This window comes from Nicotiana sylvestris, chromosome 5 (genome assembly GCF_000393655.2).
Source record: "Nicotiana sylvestris chromosome 5, ASM39365v2, whole genome shotgun sequence".
NCBI lineage: Eukaryota > Viridiplantae > Streptophyta > Magnoliopsida > Solanales > Solanaceae > Nicotiana > Nicotiana sylvestris.
Window position 1 is genome coordinate 180,897,254 of NC_091061.1, and position 21,870 is coordinate 180,919,123.

Consider the following 21,870-nt stretch of genomic DNA (forward strand, 5'->3'; position numbering starts at 1 on the left):
AAATATTTAAGTTATATACACTAATAATATTAGTTTATACAATTTAAATTGTTATAATAAATTATTATTTTATCCTTTAAGGTATGACATCAAATTTAATAAGAAAACTTACATGTTATAAGTAGTCTATATTGCTCGGATTCTTCGATAATATTATTAGATACGTGTTAGATCTCAAAAAATAGGACAATACATTTTTTGAAATATTCGATACGTATGTGACAACATTTTGAAAAGTTCATCCAATATTGTCAAAGTAACACAATGATATATAAATTTCTTACACATAATATAACAAAAAACAAAAAGAAGGTGGGACTATCTCAAACCATTTAATATTAATAGTGTCCTTAATGTTAATGTCAAACTATATTCTAGGAATTTATTAAATTAATGAATTGACAATTCTTTTGGTGTGAAATTCAAAAATAGCCAGATTTATAAGTGGTCATTCAAAAATAGCCACAATTTTAAAAGTAATCGAAATTTAGTTACTTTTCATGTAAAGATAAATATGAACAAAAATACTGTTCAAAATACGGAAAAATACTCCAGTCTAATATACTAGAGTTTCAATATAATATACCGATCCAGCATAATATACTGGAGTTTGGAGCACCTGTGCTCCAGTCTCCAATATATTATACTGGAGCCAGCAAAGTATACTGGTCCAGGATAATATGTTGGAAGTTCATACACATGTGCACTGAACTCCAGTATATTATGCTGGACCGATCTCGGTTGCAGCAAAATAGTGATTATTTTTCATTGACTTGATAAATGTTGGCTATTTTTTAATGATCAGTCCGAAAACTGGTTAGATGGTGCTATTTTAACATTCTTTTGATAACCAAAAAAAGTCAATAAAACACTACAGTAATAATAATCCGACAGATATTATTATACAGAGAATAGTCAGAAGCAGCATCTCTCCCTTTCATGGCGACTTCAAAATTCCAGGCTCTATGGAATCACCCTGCTGGTCCAAAGACCAGTGAGTTTTTCTTTCCTTTTCTAGGTTTTTTTTTTTTTTTTTTTTTTTTTTTGCATTTCTTGAATTTTATAACTTTGCTTAGATTTAGATCTTTCTTTTTTACCGATTTGATATGCAAATTTATCATCGCATCTTGAAACTGATTGAGTTAATGATTCTTCTGGAAAATCCCATATTGCATCTGGGTGTGTCTTACTTTGATTTTTTATTTTAAATTTTTTTTGGCTGTCTGCCTATTTATTTATTTGAAGAGGGGAACAAAAATGACAAGAAAAGATTTTTTTTTTTAAAAGATTTTTAGGTTTTATATTGTACTGTCGTTAGATTATACTTAACAGAAGTAGAAATTGCGATACTAAAAAGTGGGAAAAGAAAAGGAAAAATAGACAGCTGAAAACGGAAATAATGAAAATTAGGTCATTTCAGTTTTATATTATATGTTTAGTATTGGAATGAAATGAGCCCGAGTATAGCGAAATTTTTGTGAAAGATTCATAATTTACCTCAACTAGTTTAAGATTGAGGTATAGTTGTTTGATTGATGGATAACGTAATGCATTTGTTGCTGCAAATTAGAATGAAGGAATTAATACATACTGTGAAGTATGTTTCATTCACAGTAGGTGCAGGGAGATATACTCCACTGTTATGTAACCTTTCGATTAAAAAAAAAAGGTCTTGGCTAGTCTGTTTGGCTTGGTCAACAACAACAAACCCAATGTAATCCCACTAGTGGGGTCTGGGGAGGGTAGAATATACGCAGACTTTATCCTGAAGAAGGTAGCCTCAGGCTGTTTCCAGAAGACCCTCGGCTTAAGAAAGATAGAGAGGAAGGAGTCTGGTTGGCTTGGTCATTGCAAAAATTCTCGGGCAGTTAGATAGCAATTATGCTTACAAGTAGAAACGAGACAGTAAAGAAAACCGATGTTATGCTTATTTAACAAGAGAGAAAGAGAGAGGGAAAAGAACCTTGGTTATCTTTTGATAAGAACCTGAGAAATTGATGCTTTTGAAAGGCTGTTTCTCCTGAAGAAAGGAAAGCATTCGGAGGAAAAAATGAAGAAGATTGCTCCTAGAGCTATTCTCACACTCTACTTCTGTAGATAACATAGACAATGTCTAACCGTACTCTTTTCTTTACTCGTATATCTTCTCGAGTCTCGCAAGCTTGGACTAGTACAGCTGTGGCTCTCTTTTTTTTTTTTTTTTTTTTTGGTTAAATCAATAGTCATTTGTAGCTTATGTTAGAAAAGAAAGTAAGCTGGGATTTTCATCAAGAATCAGAAAGAAAATAAGCTGATATCTGTGATGTCTGTATGATCAGAGAATGCACTTGAAAAAAGTAGGAAAACATTTTCTTTAAAAACTATGGACTGCGGACATGTAAAATTAAATGTCTATGCATTCTTAAGAAGTGCAGCTGCCCAAGCGCCCTAGCCACTCTTGAAACGTTTCGTTTGTCGTTAATCGACTTATGCATAGGTTGACGAATTCTTTCTTCAAAATTTTCTGACTCTACAATGTATGGATGTTTTCCTATGATGGATGGACGTTGGAAATCATTTAAATGCTTGGCTCAAGTTGTTCAAATTTTGTTCCTTGAGCTTTCTCTACTGCCATGCAAATTGCAAAGTGTGTACAGACTTACTTTTTTCCTTGTTTATATATAGCAGCTGAAGTTGGTATGCTTGTGTTTTTCAATTTTCTTTGTTTGCCGATTCATTCACTCGTTGTGCTCTTCTAGTTCATTTCTGGGCACCAACCTTCAAGTGGGGCATCAGTATAGCAAATATCGCTGACTTTGCTAAGCCTCCTGAAAAGATTTCATTACCCCAGCAAATAGGTTTGTCTCATGTTGTTTATTATTTTCTCCTTCTCCCAATCATTTGTATTTTTTACTGTGATTAGCTCCGGATATTCCCTCTTTCTCTTTGTCTCTTGATCTATCATGAATCCAGATGTCAATATGCATAATTGGTCTTTCTCGTCAAACTTAAACTTTTCATTATATGCTATATTCCATTAGTTAGATAGGTTAGGCTTTTGTGTTTCTGTTTGGTTTTATTTATAAGAAAAGCTGTTTTGGTTATTGCAGCTGTTACAGCTACTGGACTTATCTGGTCTCGCTATAGTTTGGTAATTACTCCGGTAAGTTCAATATTACTCTGGATGTTAGAGTATGATGGACAGACAAATAAATCCTTTCTATTTCTTCAGCTGAATTTTCTATAACGGTTTTAGTACATAATTGTAGACTAAAGTATATCCTTTTCACATTCATTGCAAGTTCTTACATTGTTAAAATCCATTATCACCAGACCTAACACTTTACTCTAGGGCTTTACCTTACAAAGGAGAATAAATAAATAGTCAAACTCATGATAGGCGAGAAATTACACGCACATGGTTTAGCGGTTTGCTGTGCTCTGTGATCTTATTCTTCTCCAAGACCCGATGCTTCATCTGCTTCTTTAGTTTAGTAGGACTTCTTTCACGCAATCAATTGTAGGGTATCATCACTAATTACGTCATAGAAATGTAAGTTACACTATTTAACTGGTTGCTATAGCATAGTTCCATGGCATTGTCCTTTGCCAGATTTATCTTTTCAATAGCATTCCCTGTTAAATCTCACGAAAAACCCAGTGAAATCTCACGAGTGGGGTATGGGGAGGGTAATGTGTATGCAGACCTTACCTCAACCTTATGAAGGTGGAGAGGCTATTTCCAACATAAGCTTGGCTCAAAAACAGTTAAAGGAAGCAACAACCCTAATAGCATTCCATGTTAGTATTATTTGGATTTAGGACATATAGCCGTTTGAAGAGCGGCATTAAAGTTTTAAGAATGTTAAAGCCACTTTGATGCAATTTTTCCTTTAACTTGGACATCTTTTTCTTTCATTAGCTTCTTGATTTTCTGATGTCGTCCTCTCTTTATCTTGTGATCGATAATTCTAAATTGCAGAAAAACTGGAACCTCTTCAGTGTAAATGTGGCAATGGCTGGAACAGGCATATATCAACTTTCGCGAAAAGTTCGGTGAGTCATTCTGTCTCATTACTATATGAAGATCATTAAAAGACTTTGCAAATGTTCATGAAAGGCAGAGGTGGATCTACAGTCTAAAAAATGGTTCACGTGAACCCGTGGTCCTCGGGCTAAAGTATAAATATGATGTACATAATTTGGCCAAAATATATATATATATATATATATATATATATATATATATATATATATTTGATGGAACCCATGGTCAAAATAGATGAAGTGGTGAACTGGTTTTTGTCTCTTATTTCCAATAGCCTTAAGGTCAGGGGATCGAATCCCCTACCAACCTTTTTGTTTAATTTTTTTTTTTTTTTTTAAAGTAATGGTGAACCCATCCTCCGGAAATCCTAGATCCGCCTCTGATGAAAGGGAATCCGATGATATTATATCGAAAATTTCTATAGCTTTGGTTTTTCGTTTGATTAGCTTCTTTTTGTAGATAATTTGTAGATAACATCATCATTTTTCGGTGAAGCTATAACTAACTTTTCGCTTGTCTCGGTTCAGGCATGATTATTTTAACGAGGAGGAGCAACCTGTGGTAGCTAAAGAAGGATGATGAAATTGTTATTAGTCAGGATTATTGAATTCCTGAGCTTTGAATACAATTTGATGTTTAGTCCTTTTTCTCTATACTTGCTTCTGATATACTTACCACTGTTCATGTGGTGATTTGATAAGTGATTGGGTGCATAATCACAGTTGATAATCTGAAATTTCTTTGTAGATTATGGGAAGAAAGAATGGCATCATGTTTTTAGACTTCTGTTTTTAGTAAGTAGAAGGGGGAGCCTTGACGTAACCGGTAAAGTTGTTGTCATGTGATCAGGAGTTCATAGGTTCAATCCGTGGAAATAGCCTCTTGCAGAAATGGAGGGTAAGACTCTATATAATAGACCCTTGTGGTCCGGCCCTTCCTCGAACACCGCTCATATCTGGAGCTTAGTGCACCAGGCTGCCCTTTTGTTTTTAGTAAGTAGAGAAAGCAAGAGATAGAAAAGTTAGTTTATGAAATGAAAAAATAACTAACTTTTTGCTTGTCTCGGACAATGTCAATCAATCAACTCTTCAGTGTCAAACTACTTGAGCTTGAGTATATAAATCTTTTACATATTCATTCTGGACGAGCAATGCTGCATATATTGGAGGTAGAAAGCCCACGGGCCGTGAACTACTTTTTCTAGAGAAGAAGCGATGACGGTATCTGAGAAATAAGCATCGGACTATTCATTTGAATACTAAATAATTTATCTTAGGACAAACTAAGAGTTCTTTAAAACTTATGTCTTTAAACCTCTCACTTAGGCATACATTGAAGCACTATTCTATGCCAAAAATAAAGTGAGGAGAACCATGAAGTCTTAGGGTCAAAACTTAGTGGAGGCATACGCTAGGTGATTTCTTTTTATCTGCATAAGTCGAAGTGCGCGTAATCCTTTGGAAACCAAAAGAGCTATTGAACGAAAGGGATGCAGTCTCTCCCTTATCTTTTGGAGAGGAGAGGACAGAGAAGAAAACGTCCTTCATGCAAGTTTTTGTTGCTTCCTGTGTCCTTACTCCTTACTAGTCAACAAGGAGTCTTCGACCAAGAAGGCATTATGGTAAGTCGATATCCATCCAAAAGAGAAGCAAGCTACCTTTCTTTGATTCTCTTTCTGGGCAGGGAAGAGAATGAAAATGGACCACAAATGGTATAGCGGGTGATTCGAGAATCGTATGTGACGAGGCGAAATCTTGTTCAATAAAAAAATACTATGTTATACCAATTAAAAGGACTCTTGGCAAAACATGAACCTTTACAATAGTGTAACAACAATAAATCTTAATCGCAATTAATTGACATCTCCAGTTGGTCTTTTGATTATATTATGTTCATTCTTAACTAATTTGCGTTGAATGGTGATCTTCATTCCTTAATCATGATGTGTCGAACCCTTTGGTTAATATTCTATGGTCGAAATCTCATGATTTTCTTCTATTCAAAAAATGTAAAGCTCAAGTTCTTTGATAAGATTTTGTAAAGCTCAAGTTATATTTACAAGAAGTGTTTACTCCACAACGTCATTATCCACAAAACTACTAGTTTAAGCTGTCTAATTATGGTCCCTTTGCTTTTATGCTAACTTATTTCACTACATTTGAGCTTACATGCAGTGGCGAAACCAGAAATGTTTCCAAGGGTGTTCAGACTTGAAAGAACTAAAAAAAAAATTCCGACAAAGAGTGTTCAATATATATTTTACACATCTAAAATTAATGTTTTACTTATATACACAGTGTAATTTTTCGAAATATGGTGTATACTACTTTCTCCGGTCCACTTTAATTGATTTTTTTGGTTATTTTCACACATATTAAGAAATCCGTCTTTTAGCATTAATTAATAATAAAATTGATCTTATTAACCTTAATTTGTTCATTGGAAATATAACAAATATTCCTAGGCTCTTTACTTTAAAGACAACTTTGAAAAAAAGAAATTAATTCCTTCTTGATATCTGAAAAAATCGAATATTATGGACCACAAAAAAAGGGCCAAAAAATCAATTAAAATAGACCCGAGGGAGTATATTTCACCAAATTCGAAAAGTAGCTCTTAATGGATATATAGGATAGGAAATGAAGCAGCGCTGATCCTCAATTCTTTTCTGCCTTCCCAAGAGCAAGGATAATCTCACACTTGGGGAAATGGCAATTGAAATAACAAAAATATATGATTGAGAAGAAACTGCAAAGTGTTGGTCATTTATAAGTACATCCTATTTTACTTTTTCATTTTATTTGAGAAATCCTCGAGATCCAGCTTGCGATCTACGGGTTCACGTGAACCTAGTAGCTTTTGTCCAAATAATATAAATGTGTTCCAAAAAATCAATAAATATTTATAAATGTTTAAATATGAACCAAGTTACTATTGAAAATTTACTCGAGATCGTTGCAGGAACCCATAAACATTAAATCTTGGATCCGCCTGAGCAAGCACACAGTTCGAAACACGGTGGATAATGAGCACATCTCTCAACCTTTTCCACTTAAAAGAGGGAATGTTTGCTTTATCCATCCAACTTATTTCTTATAACAAAAGATTAAAGCAACAGCTTTGCAAGTGGAATATAAGAAATCAAACAATTTCTTCAATGTGATGCACGTTAAATTTCATTCAAAGAAGTTCAATGTCATAGAGTTTTACTACATTGCCGGAGAAAAAAATTGTGAACTCAGTCAACAGGGAAAAAACTTTCTACTTAGTATATTCTAGTACAATGGTTTTACATTACAATTACCTCAAGGCCATTGTCAACAGTGAGGACCAAATTCAGTTAAGACGTCCAACGGATACGAGCAGCATTTACAGAAAAGATATCATGACCCAGTGCTACTGGAGTTCAATCTGTCAAATTAAACCTCTTTTGTTTGATCCCTTTTCGAGTCAGAGTCATTTTCGTCGTGACCTGTCAAGCCTAAAGACAAGTCCAAAGTGCTTTCATTTAAATCTTGTCTTTCTGGAGGTTTATCCTGTGTATCCTGATGCATTAAAGCACAATTAAAAAACACTAATGGGCATTATACTCACAAAGTTAAAGAACATGACACCAGGAAGAACAGAACAAACCAAAGAAATACAAAGAAAAGATGAAACTGTTTGGTTGATAAAAGAATTTTTATTGTTCTCTTTGAAGATGAAAGAGGCGAAAGGGGAAACCTTGTTTGTTTGCTTAAAAAAGAAGACAACTTCTAAAGAAAATTTTAAACAACTTTTCTAAAACAATCTGAAATCATATAAAAACTTGAGAACGCAAAAAGGCTACAACATGCTGGAAGAATGGAGATAGGAAATTGTTTCACGAATCGAACAGACCCTGTGTTACACAAACACACAAATGTGAAGCTGTATGAAGTCCACTGCTCGATTCAAAGTTGGGAAAACAAATAGCGATGAAAGACTAAATCATTATTTCATGCCTTCCCCAAATCACATTTAAAAGTTTCATACTAGTCATTTTGTATAACGAGTTGAGAACACAACAAACTAATAAACATGTTACAACAGTCAGTTATGTGCCTTATCTTTTTTCCTTTAGCATTTTTCCCTATCACAGTTCTTCATGTTGGGAGAGGGGAAGGTTTTAAAGTACCTGATTTTCTTCCATCGGCAAATCGTTGATGTCAGGTTTTTCATCAGAACCATCAGCTTGAGATGTTGGCTCCCCGGTATTGGCATCAGCCTCCATAGGTTTAGCTTCATCCTCATCTTGTTCTGACGTCTCATACTTTTGATCTTCAAGCACAGCAATCTATCTCAACCATTTTGACAATGAAATTTATTATCACTTCTTTTTTTGCTAGGGATTAATGAAGAAGATGCAGTCAGACATAAATATTATTATCACTTAGCGAAAACCAAAGCTATTGCCTTACTGACGTACCAGAAGCAACCCCCGATGAGGGAAAAAATTAAAAAATAAATATTTAGGCATTCCGCAGATTACTCAAGTACAACAACAAGACCACTATGCCAATGGTATTAGGTGTGGTAAGTGACAAGCGTAGTATCTATTCTTATCAATGATGAGTGACGATTACTAACATGGGGAAGGATAAATATTCTAATTCCCAATGGAAAGAAAGATCAAGTAAGCTCTTCGACCAGAAAATTGACAAGCCCTATGCTCTTAATTAGCAGCTCTGACTTAATTTGGCATTGCCTCCTTACATCCACCAGGCATAAGATGAGGTTTATAATCACTGGAGGAATATACTGTTGAAACCAAATTAACGTTTTCATCTCAATTGCATAATTGGCCACAAAAATCTCAGCATATCTTTAGAGGTACTAAAATACGGGACCAGTAGATAACACCTAGATGGTGCATAATATAATAGCTTCTCCTAGCTGCTAAAGGAAATTCTACAAGTTAATCATCTCTCCGGGTTTCAAACAACCAACAAAAAGCACATAAGAGTCAATACTAACAAAGCAGGAACAGTAATTAAAGGTATCAAGCTCTGTACACACACTCGGTCTCTCTCTCTCTCTCTCTCTCTCTCTCTCTCTCTCTCTCTCTCTGCTAATAGACTCACTATAACCAGAACATATTTCTGAAAGCTTATGCTAGCTTCCCTCTCCTCTCTCATGCATATAGGTAGTCTCCACACTGACATGAAAAACCACCAAGCAACATGAGAACAACATATGGGGGTCTAAGAATACTTCTACTGCTTCTGCCATATTTGATGAACAAGAGGTAAATGGGCAACTGAGAGACGGACAAAGAGAAAGATTTAGTCTTGCATCCTTGATTTAAAATTAGATGAGAGACAGGAAAGAAATTGCTTCCAGTGGAGATGAAAAGATGGCTTAAAAGTTCCGTCAAGTGTCAACAAGAACTTACTTCTTTATCTGGTAGGTAGGTATGACTATTCAAAAATCTTTTAGCGATCAACGAGACATATATCCAATGCCAGAACCAATTTCTAGATCAAAAACTTGCAGCCTAAGAAGTACAATGGTTCTGTAGTTCTTACACCTCAGCAGAGTTGGAAATTTTTACATTTTCTTTTATCACTGAAAGATCCACATCTTGACAACCTAAATAACTTGTAATTTCCTAAATCTCACAATTTAAAACCCACGATATTCGCTTTGGTGTTTAATTAAAAGCAATATATAACAGCCCCACAGCTATGCCATTTGATGTCAGATCTACACAAAACATAAGGCAGATCCATAAACCTTACTCTCCAACAATTAAACCAATTTCTCCACTTCTTTCCAAAATTCCAACCAGTAATACATTATCTATACATTTTTCTCAAATCCCTACCTCAATACGGTTTTAAAATATATATATATACTAACAATGTTACTCCATTATATTTTAATTGGTTGTAGCAGGCCACTTACCTTGCTCTCAAGTAACTAGATAGCGTAAAAACACTCTCAATGTATAAAACTTAAACCTGTTCTAACAAATCCAATACCCAAATAGCTGTCCCACACCAAATCAATTCCCCGTAATCTGATTTCCCAAATTCCACAGCATGAAAAAAACAAAAACAAAAATAAGAAATAGTAAAGCAAACTCCACAGACTGTTGAAATAGCTCAACATTGTGCGCAAGCGTATGGTTCCAATGCACGAGATCTTATAGTACTTACTAGTGAGTTCCTATCAATTAGTATTACACATAAGAAATGAATTATAGACACTAATACAATTAGATCGGGGAAATACTCAAATGATCTAAGCAATCAAATTCAGTAATTAAAAGAAACTAATAAAACCTTGAAAGATCATAAATTTATAGGACCTAAGATGATTTTTTTTTCATCTGTCTATTCCTTGGAGGATATTTACCGGATACTTGTGCTGGTGGGAGCTAGTAGAAATAGTTGAGATGCGGGCAAGCTGGTCCGGCACTACGTCATAAAAAAAATACTATATAGGGAAATACATACGGTTGATCTCTAAAAAGCACTCAAACTAGGTAACTAAAAAAATAAAAACTTAAAAGATTATTAATTTATTACCGGAATAAACTTAAATTTTCGCTTGCGTGGTTCCTCGATCGGAACGACTTCGTCTTTGTTAGGATCGCCATCCTTTTCATCGCTACTGTTATTTTGGCTGGCAGTAATAGGTCTCCACTTCAGAAGCAAGAGATGAGAGCCGCTACTTCCGTTAACTCCGCCGTTAGCAGCTGCCGTCGTCGTTTGATGATTGTTTTTGTTTGAGCTAACATGGATCCACTTCTTCTTCCATCTACGAACCGGACCGGTAAATACAGTTGTTGGACCGTATCTAGTTGATGACCGGCCGAATCTAGCTCCTACTCCTTCCATTTACGGTGGCGGATCAGTCGTGACTCACGGCGATGTATTCTTTTCCGATACGGAATTTTGTTTATTTGTTTTATTTTATTTTTTTGATCTTCGGGTATTTATAGTTTCGCTTTCTGAGAGACGTTTCATGGTTTTAGTAGACTATGGGAATTATCAAGTGTGAGAAGGTATACGATAAGGAATTTAGAAGCGATCTGAACCGTCAAACTGATAATTAGTCATTTGGTAAATATTTTTCTTTTATATTTGTATTTTACCCTTTCATCTTATATTTGCATTTTTTTTTGTTGCTTTTACATATTTTTTTTCTTTTTTCTTTTTATTGATGAAATCGCCTATGTTTATATTCTAGTGATCACCTATGTGTAGGAGTGTCAATGGATATTCGAAAACCGATTAAACCGACCGAATCGTACCGCACCGAACCGATTTTTAGGTTTCTTTTTAAGAAACCGTAGGTTTTTATATAAATTTATAACCACACCGATAATTAGGGTAGGTTTTTTATTTTATAAAAATAAACCGAAAAAATATCGAACCGTACCGAATAAATTTTACATGAAGAAAATATATTTATTTAGTAAGTTTAAAAATAATAATGCATTGAATTTTTTTTTAGTCTTGGAATTATGAAAACTATTACAAGCCAACAAGTAATTAAACTCAAAATACTAATTCCTAAAACCTATTATGCTACTTCTACTTAAACTAATTTATTTCAAGTATCTTTATTAGCAAGACACAAAGTATTCTAGCGATTATGAGTAGCAAACTACAATGTATTGAATATGTTTCCTTTCATACAATTTAGATTTATCTTTTTGAATATTTAATCTTCTATAAACTTTATTCTTGAGTCCCAACTTGGTATATCTTTCAACTCGTGTGATTAATATTTTCTTTGCCTTTGTTTGATTTTTTTTACGGTGTTGTAGAATAGTTGATGGATCTATACTCTAGCCATCTTTTTTTTTAATTCATCACCTCTTAAACAGTAAAATGTCTAGAGAGTTTTGCTAAGTCAGATAAAAGAACGTATGTTATTGCATTTCTACTTCTATTGGTGAATTTTACATGATATTAAAAAAAAATACCGAAAATTAACCGAATCGTACCGATACCGAAGAGAAATCGACATGATTGGGCGGTTTCGAAAAGTCTAATTTTGGTTATACATAATAGAATAACCGAAAAATTGGTATGGTACAAATTTTATAAAATAATCGGCCGAACCGAACCATTGACACCCTTACCTATGTGTATTTCATATTATATTAAAAGGCCGATTATAAATATCACTTATTTATCCTTAATTCTTTATGTGTAAAATGGGATTGAGGCATCGAGACTCAATGAAATAGAAAACATTGGTTATGGATCGATTCGCGTTTGATAACTTAAAGAACTAGAGATTTCAAAAACAAATAATAACAATAAAAAGAACGATAATGAGGTATATGATTACGCTATTTAATAATGTATTTTTTTAAATCGTAATAATAAAAAATTAACCAGACACATATTTAGTACTACTATCTATACCATAAACTCTAAAAAACTATCAATTTTAAAGAACAAATACTTGTTTTTGACAATTTATGTTGACAAAATTTGATGTAAATCGCCAAATGTATTATAACTAAATTTGACAAAAAAGAAATGTTTAAGATGTTTTGGAAGCAAAATATGATTGAAAGTAAATTAAAATAAACAATACTTTAAAGTTTGGATATACTCAACAATTAGGACCATTTCTCAAAAAAAAATATAAAAAAATCTCATATAATTGAAGTGGAAATACAATGCATCATAACCACCTACATTTGCACAATGTCATTATTCAAGTATTAATAAAAAATTTATATTGATTTTACAAAATTTTGAAGTCAAACTTATTAAATAATTATTCCAAATTATCTTTTGATGCATTTTCTCGTCGAACTGTCATTTTCAGGATTACTTTGCTTTTTTGCTTGCATTACCAATTATTTTAATTACAAGTTAGCTTAATATCTTAATTATTAAAATCAAGGGAAATAGTTAATATATCTACTTTTGGCCGAAAAATTCAAAAATAGCCAGATTTACAAGTGCTCATTCAAAAATAACCACAATTTCAAAAGTAATCGAAATTTAGCCACTTTTCATGTAAAGATAAATCTGAACGAAAACACTGTTCAAAATCCGGAAAAATACTCCAGCATAATATACTGGAGTTCCAGTATAATATACCGGTTCAACATAATATACTGGAGTTTGGAGCACCGGTGCTCCAGTCTCCAGTATATTATACTAGAGCCAGCAAAGTATACCGATCCAGCATAATATGCTGGAAGTTCATACATAGGTGCATGAACTCCAGTATATTATGCTGGACCGATCTCTGCAAAATAATGACTATTTTTCATTGACTTGGCAAATGCTGGTTATTTTTGAATGACCGGTCCGAAAATTGGCTAGACCGTGCTATTTTAACCCCAAAAAGTTATAGTCCCAGTGAGAGGAAAAATTGAAAAAAAATGCTAAGTGAGCAAATTACCCCATCAAAAATCAAAAAAGAAAAAAAAAAAGCACCACATTATAAATTTCTTTGTTTTTTTCCTTTTTTTTTTGCACCATTTTAGTACCACTTTTTACTATATTTTGCAAATAATAATTGGACAAAAATTCACTCTTTCTCGGCCGCACCACCCCTTTCCCGCCTTCCTCCTCCTCCCGCCGCCACTTCTGCCGTTCACCTCCGCTTCCCCCCGCCTTCTGCTACCTCACGAATGGAAGCTCAAAAATTGTCTTTTGGACTTTCCTCCACTTTATCCACTTCACCAATTCAAAACAGAAAAAATCCAATCTTTAAGATACCATCTTTTTCTTATACTTCACCAAATAATCTTACCCTTAAAGGGTTTTTCTTAAAACCCCATTTTTCTTTTTCTCCTAAAGTTTTGCCTTTGCCCACCAAGAAAATTTTCCAGTGTACAAATTGTTTGCAAGGAATAGAAAAAGAATTTGTTACAATTCCTAATAATTGTGTGAGCAAAGAACTTAAAAAGAAGAAGCTGGCAGTTTTTGTATCAGGTGGAGGTTCAAATTTCAGGTCAATTTATGAAGCAACTATTGAGGGTACAGTTCATGGAGAAGTAGCTGTTCTTGTTACCAATAAACTTGGTAAGGTTTTTGGAAAATTATTATTTTTCAGTTTATTTCAAGATTTAATTTTTAGTTGGTTTTTAGTCCCTGCTTATTTGAGATTTTGGTAAAGCTTTAAGCTTTAATAGATTATTTAGGTCTATATAGGTGATACATATTAGCTGAGGTTATGTTTTAGACAGTTAACACTTCTGATATTTTTACCTATATTTGCATAATATTAGCATGAGATGAGTTTAACTAGAGTAACATTTCAGTGAGGATTCATATAGCCAACCCCAACTTATTTCGGACTAACGTGTAATTTTTATTGTTCTTGTTGTTGTTGTAATTCAAGATTATCTGTAGTTGGCTTTGGTCCCTGCCTATTCGAGATTTTTTAAAGCTCCAAGCCTTAACAAATTGTGTAGGTCTATATAGGCGATACATATTAGTTGAGATTATGTTTTAGACGTTAGTGCTGTTACTGTAGGTCATATGCTTTATAGTAGCGATTTAGCCTTTCAGAGATTTATACTTCCGAATATATAGAGAACTTCTAATATTTTTTTACTTATATTTGCATAATTAGCATGAGATGAGTTTAAATGGAGTAACATGGTCAGAAAGGATCCATATAGCTGGACTCCAACTTGTTTGGGACTAAGGCGGCGTAGTAGTAGTTGTTGTTATTGTTGCAATTCAAGATTATTTGTAGTTGGTTTTTGCGTCCTGCCTATTTGAGATTTTAGTAAAGCTCTGCCCTTTAGTGAAAACTTGTAAATTCAGTGTATTTGTAGCAACCGTCTTGATTAATTTGCCAAAGAATGAAATTTTATTTTAAGTTTTTACGTCAGCCTTTATCTGTATTCCTTCTTTTGTTTCTTTCTTCCTGATATTTTATTATTCTGTGACTTCATGAATGTGTTCTGCTGTGTTGAAAGTTGAAATCAGTGGCAACCAAACTTTTTTTTTTTGGCGCTCATGTTGAGAAGTTTCTTGATACAATATCAGCTTGATAAATTTTTGGTGGAATCACTTGAAAAGTTCAGAAATTTCTGTTTCAACTAAAGTTTCTCTTATGCTATTATTTTTGCTTGTAGCACAGATAACTTTGTGAATATATGGATTGGTGGAATTATACTCATGATTTTCAAGTGTTTTTCTATCCTTTGAAGGATTACTCAGTGAAGCTTTTGAAATGTCTAAAAGTCACATTTAGCCCAGTTTATACCCGAAGATATGCCTATTCAATTGTCTTCTCCTAGTTGTCACTCTTTTTTTTATATATATTTTTTGTACTGAAATGCAGATTGTGGAGGTGCAAAGTATGCAAGGGAGCAAGGCATCCCTGTTATTTTGTTTCCTAAAGCAAAGGATACATCTGAGGGTTTATCGGAGGAGGATCTCGTGGGTGCTCTAAGGTTTTGTTCTTGTCTATCCACAACTCCTCTATTGACCTGACCACATGAGCGGTTGTGTATTTTGTGCAAAAAAGATTTTGTCTTCCCTGAAATTATGTCGTGCCGCAATCAGTTCCTCTTTTTCTGGTGTTTTTCTTTTCTTTTCTTTTTGACTAATTAGCAGGAGAAAGGTGGTATCTGAATAGAAGGAAATATACTTGTACTGCTACTGATTGCTGAGGATATTTGCTTTTGAGATATAATGAAGATTCTATATACAAAAGATAGATGAGGTTTAAGATATGGTAGTTCTTTGTGATCGATATGGCGATGCTTTTGGTTTTCTTAAGCTGGACATCTGCCAAATATTTCTGTTTTTCTCTCAGCTGCATTTATTTTTGTCACCTTCTTTCACTGTTGTTCTTCTGCTCACCTGCAAACTATTGTAAAATTTTCACCTATTTGGACACTACTTCTGGTTATTTGAAACTTTAGAGTTGTTCTGTTAAGCGCTTCTCTTTTTGCTCACCTTTCTTTATTTTTGGTCATCCTTTTCGTTTTGCCCTTGCTTTCTTCTACTTGGAGCAAGAAGACGATCACGGAAAAAACGGGAAATGAAATGTGAACAAAAACAAGTAAATCATGATAACGTCTATATTGCTTGCTATTATGCTGTGTTCTCTGTGTATGGATACTTTTCGCACTTGTTAGTCATCTGAATGACGCTAGATAAATCATCTAAAAGGGGATTGGTTGGTTATCTAGTGTATGAGTATGACATGAATTATCTAGTGACTTTGCTCTCAGAAGTTATGTGCTTTAGCTTTTTGTACTGGTAATACCCTGTCCGTGCCCCGTTAAGTTGATGTCTTTGTTTTCTCCCTTGCTTTACTGAAGTTATTACATCATATTCTTCCCAGATATCTTATAGTAACATTTGTTTACAGAACCTACAATATCGACTTCATTCTTTTAGCCGGGTACTTAAAGCTTATCCCTACTGAGTTGGTCCAAGCATTTCCAAGATCAATATTTAATATTCATCCGTCACTTCTTCCAGCTTTTGGAGGCAAAGGCTACTATGGCATGAAGGTGCATAAAGCAGTCATTGCTTCTGGAGCTAGGTATGTAAAATAAAAATGAATTTTTTTGGTTAATCAAGTATCATGTATCTTCTTTGCCTTTAATTTTTCAGTTGTTAACTTCAAACTAAAAAAAATACTTTGCCATGATAAGTAAAAAAGTAAAGAAAAACTGTCATGTGTACTGAAAATGGTCTGTTTCAGGCGCCATTTGCTATACTTTGTCTTTAAAGTATCATGTGTTTGAGATTCTTTACTAGGCCTGGAAGGCCTAATAATCCAACGTTTTTAAAAGTAAAAGGCACAAAATAGCTATGAGGTCTGTAGGGTTTGAAGTGAAAAACAAGGAGTGAAAGTGCAGAATTTATGACAAATTTTAAAATATCATATGTGTACGAATTTAGTACTACAGTAACCTCTTAAAATATTTCAAAAACAAAATAAAAATAAAAATTGTACTATACTAATCAAATTCCTTTCAAATTACTAATTTCCCTATCCAATAGCACAATACCGTTGTTAATCCAACTCCTCAAAGTTGAGACTCAAAGAATCTGCCATTTCTCATTGGTATCACTTTGTGCATCAATGTTTGAAGCGCACACTTTTCTGAAGCACATATCGTCAGCCATGAAGCGATGCGCCTTCACTTCACATCACTTCATTGCTTTAAGCAAAGAAGCAATGGCTTTTAAGAACACTAATAGTCCTTCAGAACCTGTTTCATTTTTGCCTTATAAAAAAGTTATTTATTTTGATATTTTCCTTTATCTTCTTTTCTTTTAGTGGTGGTGGGTGGTGGTGGCAGGCGAGTGGGAGAGAGATTATTAATCTGTGCAATGTTTTAGGACACATGCAATGATGAGGAATATAGCTTACAGTAAATCTGACCCATATGGAACTTTTTCTATTCTAAAGACAAAGAGGTTGGATTGAGGGAAATTTTTAGTTTAATAAGCTTGAGCATTCAGTAACAGCCAATGATTTATTATTTCTTTTTGCCAAAATATCTGGGTTTATAAGCCAGTATGTTAATTTCCTTGTCATTGCTTCCAACGATTCTACATCTCGTTATGGGTTCCCTGAAAGAATGCTTAAACTCCTAGTACTTTGTTCTGTTTCTGTTGCATTTTTTGGGGTAATGATCACCTGTAAACTTATTTAACTCTTTAGCTTGGTTTGAATTTTGGCTGGAAACTGACGGCCAACAAGAAGTTTCCCTGCTTCTATGCCCCGTAGAAAGTTGTATTAAGTCATTTTCCTGTTAGTTACTAGAGTCATTTAATGGGGTTCTCTAAATTGAGACTTCTAATCAATCGATCTGCAACAGCTATTTTTCTGATCTGAACAGTGCATCAGCTGTACCATATTTGAAAGCGTGTCTGTATATAGTTGGACTTATTATGTCCATGATGATGCCGAGTTGTTAGCAAAGGCAGGTCCAGAAATGGATTAGCAAAGGCAGTTTACTTTAGACATCCACACACAGGGGCGGAGCTAGCCCTTCGTGTACGGCTTCGGCTGAACCCAGTAGCTTTGGTCCAAACTCTGTATTTGTCTTATGAAATCCATTGAATATGTACAACTTATTTATTTAGAATTCAGTAACTTAAAAGAACTAGAATCCCGAACCCATATACTTCAAGCTCTGCCTCTGCCACATAGATATATTTTAACAATTTTCAGCTATACGTTTATAGTGGAAGTCGAAAGCAGCCACATCAATGCTTATAATGTGGATCCCCCTTAGTTGCTTACTCCAACTTCAGCGTACTATGCTATCCAAGTCAATCATATAAGAGACTAAAAAAAGTAGATGTCAGAAGCTGGTTTTTCGTATTTTCCCCCTTCAATCAATTAAATATATGCCCGGAAAGTGAACTCCTGAAATCCAATAAAGTCAATCCAAGTTCGAACACACTTTAGTTTTCGTCCATAATTCAAATAAGTGCATATGATATGACTAGCTCTTTCTTGTAATCCCTGCATAAAGGGAATGCGCTAATGAGATATATTTGTATTCACTCTTCAGAAACACATGTTTGTAAGAACTGCTGATGGAAGATATCCGCTCCTTCACAAGTCTATAGAGGGCATGAATTTTCCTGTCCAAATATCGCAAAACATGCAATTTTAGCTCTTCTTTTGCAGGAGGCAAAACCAAAGCACATTAGCTTGTAGCTGAACAAGAAATAGTACCACCATTCAGCTTGTAAATTGTAAATTGAGTGCTTAGTTGAAGAGCTAATACTCTCTGTCACTTGTGTTTTCTCTATAAGTTAAATACCAACAATCACTTAACCCATTGCTTTTGGATTTGAATTTTCTATTTCTGTTTCTATTAAATTTAAATGCATGTGAAATGTGATCTGGGAACATATCTAAGATCTTATCGGACAATGTAGCATCTTTTTGTTGAAATGTTGAGGATTCACATTCTCCAAGCAAATAATTTCTATTGCTAGTTTTTACCATGCAGATTTAGACCCCTAGTTTGAGTTGAGAGCCCTTACTCCATTATCTTGGAATTTCCGGTGAATTGTGATGATCTGTTAAAGACAATTCCTATCATGATTGACCAGAATTGGTCATTAATTGTTTACTTTATTGTTTCATGTTGATATTGTTGCTTGTGACCTAGTTGCTACATATTTCAGTTTATGTCCTCCACCCTTTACAGCATTAAGCACCTAACTTTGATTTCGGTACCTGCTTTGAGACGGGTTTAGTTTTCTCTGTCTTTAATGCTTTGGATCCTCATTTTAGCTCCTACACATGTGTCTACGGGTTTCAAGTTCTGAGCATAAGCAACTCATTTTTTTTTTCTATCTGCTCTTTTCCAAACTGTAGGTATTCTGGTCCAACAATCCATTATGTTGATGAGCATTATGACACCGGGCGTATTCTTGCTCAACGGGTGGTGCCTGTGCTGGCTAACGACACAGCAGATACACTTGCAGCAAGGGTTCTTCAGGAGGTCATGAATTTCTTTTACACATTTCTTGTTATGATTAATATAATTGTTGTCACAATCAAGTTGAACATTTCATGTTGCACTTAAAAATAACCTATCAGTCATAGTTCTCAATCTTTTATTTTCTTTCCCCTTCTTTCTGGATCCTACCTTATGTTCCACGCCGAGTTCCTATATTAATAGGAGACTGCTCCGTTCCTTATGGATTTCTTCATGTGCGCCTTTTCAGTGTTTTAATGCAAGTATATCCATTATTTTGTCAATCCATTTATCCATTAAACAAACGATTAGCAATTTTTTTTTTTTTAAATCAACATGTATGGTCTTAGATCATGAATAATAACCATTATCTTCCCTTTTTTTCAATATTGCTACTACTTGCACTTTGTGGCTTGCTTTTCTGCTTACTTATTTGGCATGCATTAATAATCACTTTTGTTCCATAGCTTGTCCATTTCCTTCTTTTCCGTGCAACATTTTGTACTAACACACAGAGGCAGATCCAGTATTTAACTCTTATGGGTTCAATATTTAAGGTTCTTAGTACTGAACTCATTATATCCTTAAAGTTATGGATTCATATTTATAATTTATTGCGATTATAGTAATTTTTACACATAAATTTATACTCCGCATCGAAAGTTATGGGTTCAAATTGAACCAGTGATATAGAGCTACATACGCCCCTGCTAACACACTTCCTTAGCAGGAGCATAAACTATACGTGGAAGTAGCGGCAGCATTATGTGAAGAGAGAATAGTGTGGCGCCAAGATGGCGTCCCTCTTATCCAGAGCAAAGAAGATCCCAATCACTACAAGTAGCAAAATGGCAAATCAACAAAGCCTAAAAGTCAGTAATTCTGCATGTGGAGTTGCAGAAATTTTGCCTTGATGCTAACATAATTTTGGTATGGATGCCTAATGGAAAGTCTACCAATTTCCTTAATTGCTCAACTGACCAGTTTACCTTAGAAATTTTACTTGTTTATGATACAGATGAATATTTTACTCCTATAACTTTTGTATCAGTATTTTTGTTAATCTTTTTTATGTTTTCACTTATTTAAGAAATAGCTTGCTGTTGCTCCACATTGCTGGATATTATATATTTGAGTTGTAACCTTGAACCGAGAGGTTGTGAGTTCGAGTCTCTCCAAGAGCAAGGTGGGAAGTTCTTGGAGAGAAGGATGTTGGGGGTCTATTTGGAAACAGTCTCTCTACCCTAGGGTAGGGGTAAGGTCTGCGTACACACTACCCTCCCCAGACCCCACTAAGTGGGATTATACTGGGTTGTTGTTGTTGTTGTTGTTGTAGTTGTAACCTTGAACTTTATGAAGATATCATATTGTGAAGCGTACAAGTGGAATTCTATATTTCTCATATTATTGAAGCTATTCTCGGGGATGTATCATAAAAACTTATCCGCACTTGATATTTACATTAATTCGAGATATCTGTCTCACATGCATGCATTTATTACTTAGCCGTGATTAAGTGATATGTAATTTATGTAATTGTTAAAGTTAAGTTGCTTGGTTTAGTGTGACAATTGCTCCTGACACTGCCATTTAGGTAGTTTATTACTCCCAAATTTTAATTTTCTAGTTAATGGCGCCATTTGAGTAGTCAAGAAACTAAAAAGAGAATTGTTCAAATATGAAAAAGGAAAGCTGTTCGTTCCTTGAGGTTTTCTGCCTAGTACTTGGACGCTCTTCGCTTGCTCAATAAGCTAGTGAATATACAACAATAACGATCCAGTAAAATTCCACAAAGTGGGGTCTAGAGAAGGTAGTGTGCACGTAGAACTTATCCCTACCCGATAGGGTAGAGAGGCTGTTTCCGATAGACCTTCGGCTCAGGAAGATGAAAATAAAACAAGAAGAGATAATTCATCAATATCGTCAACATAAACCATAGAAATAGTGACAGCATCCTCAAAACCATAAAATAGATGACATGCAATAACAATAACCAGCAAATAAGGAACGGAACTATGAAAAACAATAAGGGTAGTGTGGACTCTACATTAACCACAAGCCGTCTACGATTAACCTTATCAAACTCGCTTCACCCCCGGTATGAAAAAGGAGAAGCTCGATTATCCCCTAGCCTACAACCCTAATGCTCGACCTCCAGGCCTTCCTATCAAGGGTCATGTCCTCAGAAATCTACAATCGTGCCATGTCCTACCTGATCATCTCTCTCCAATACTTCTTAGGCCGTTCTCTACCTCTTCTAATACCCTCCAAAGCCAACCGTTCACATCTCCTCACCGGAGCATCCGGGCTTCTCCTCCGCACGTATCCAAACCATCTGAGTCTCGCTTCCCGTATCTTGTCATCTATAGGGGCCGAGATGTGGTGATTGTTTTAGTCCTAAGTAAATTGGAGGGAT

General features: G+C 34.6%; 3 protein-coding genes across 3 annotated transcripts; 2 read left to right on the forward strand and 1 right to left on the reverse strand.

Annotated features, from left to right (window-relative positions):
* Nucleotides 1-807: 807 nt before the first annotated feature.
* LOC104222604 (mitochondrial pyruvate carrier 4) lies at nucleotides 808-4,809 on the forward strand. Its single transcript, XM_009773849.2, has 5 exons — nucleotides 808-994; nucleotides 2,739-2,837; nucleotides 3,090-3,142; nucleotides 3,962-4,035; nucleotides 4,555-4,809. The coding sequence occupies exons 1-5, from the start codon at nucleotides 940-942 to the stop codon at nucleotides 4,604-4,606; spliced, it is 333 nt and encodes a 110-aa protein (XP_009772151.1). The 5' UTR covers nucleotides 808-939; the 3' UTR covers nucleotides 4,607-4,809.
* Nucleotides 4,810-7,176: 2,367 nt separating this feature from the next.
* Nucleotides 7,177-10,992, reverse strand: LOC104222606 (uncharacterized). Its single transcript, XM_009773851.2, has 3 exons — nucleotides 10,579-10,992; nucleotides 8,184-8,342; nucleotides 7,177-7,572 (listed from the first exon to the last, which is right to left on the reverse strand). The coding sequence occupies exons 1-3, from the start codon at nucleotides 10,888-10,890 to the stop codon at nucleotides 7,447-7,449; spliced, it is 597 nt and encodes a 198-aa protein (XP_009772153.1). The 5' UTR covers nucleotides 10,891-10,992; the 3' UTR covers nucleotides 7,177-7,446.
* Nucleotides 10,993-13,534: 2,542 nt separating this feature from the next.
* Nucleotides 13,535-20,547, forward strand: LOC104222607 (phosphoribosylglycinamide formyltransferase, chloroplastic). Its single transcript, XM_009773852.2, has 5 exons — nucleotides 13,535-14,055; nucleotides 15,329-15,440; nucleotides 16,367-16,543; nucleotides 19,352-19,478; nucleotides 20,185-20,547. The coding sequence occupies exons 1-5, from the start codon at nucleotides 13,662-13,664 to the stop codon at nucleotides 20,296-20,298; spliced, it is 924 nt and encodes a 307-aa protein (XP_009772154.1). The 5' UTR covers nucleotides 13,535-13,661; the 3' UTR covers nucleotides 20,299-20,547.
* Nucleotides 20,548-21,870: the final 1,323 nt, after the last annotated feature.

Bases quoted from the DNA above. Each gene is read 5' to 3' on its own strand.
- LOC104222606 (XM_009773851.2), bottom strand. From the start codon at position 10,890: ATGGAAGGAGTAGGAGCTAGATTCGGCCGGTCATCAACTAGATACGGT. The intron at 8,343-10,578 runs GTAATAAATTAA...TGGTTGAGATAG, and splicing joins GAAAATTTAAGTTTATTCCG to ATTGCTGTGCTTGAAGATCA. The intron at 7,573-8,183 runs GTACTTTAAAAC...TTAATGCATCAG, and splicing joins TGCCGATGGAAGAAAATCAG to GATACACAGGATAAACCTCC.
- LOC104222604 (XM_009773849.2), top strand. From the start codon at position 940: ATGGCGACTTCAAAATTCCAGGCTCTATGGAATCACCCTGCTGGTCCA. The intron at 3,143-3,961 runs GTAAGTTCAATA...TCTAAATTGCAG, and splicing joins ATAGTTTGGTAATTACTCCG to AAAAACTGGAACCTCTTCAG. The intron at 4,036-4,554 runs GTGAGTCATTCT...GTCTCGGTTCAG, and splicing joins CAACTTTCGCGAAAAGTTCG to GCATGATTATTTTAACGAGG.
- LOC104222607 (XM_009773852.2), top strand. From the start codon at position 13,662: ATGGAAGCTCAAAAATTGTCTTTTGGACTTTCCTCCACTTTATCCACT. The intron at 14,056-15,328 runs GTAAGGTTTTTG...ACTGAAATGCAG, and splicing joins TCTTGTTACCAATAAACTTG to ATTGTGGAGGTGCAAAGTAT. The intron at 19,479-20,184 runs GTCATGAATTTC...CTTCCTTAGCAG, and splicing joins CAGCAAGGGTTCTTCAGGAG to GAGCATAAACTATACGTGGA.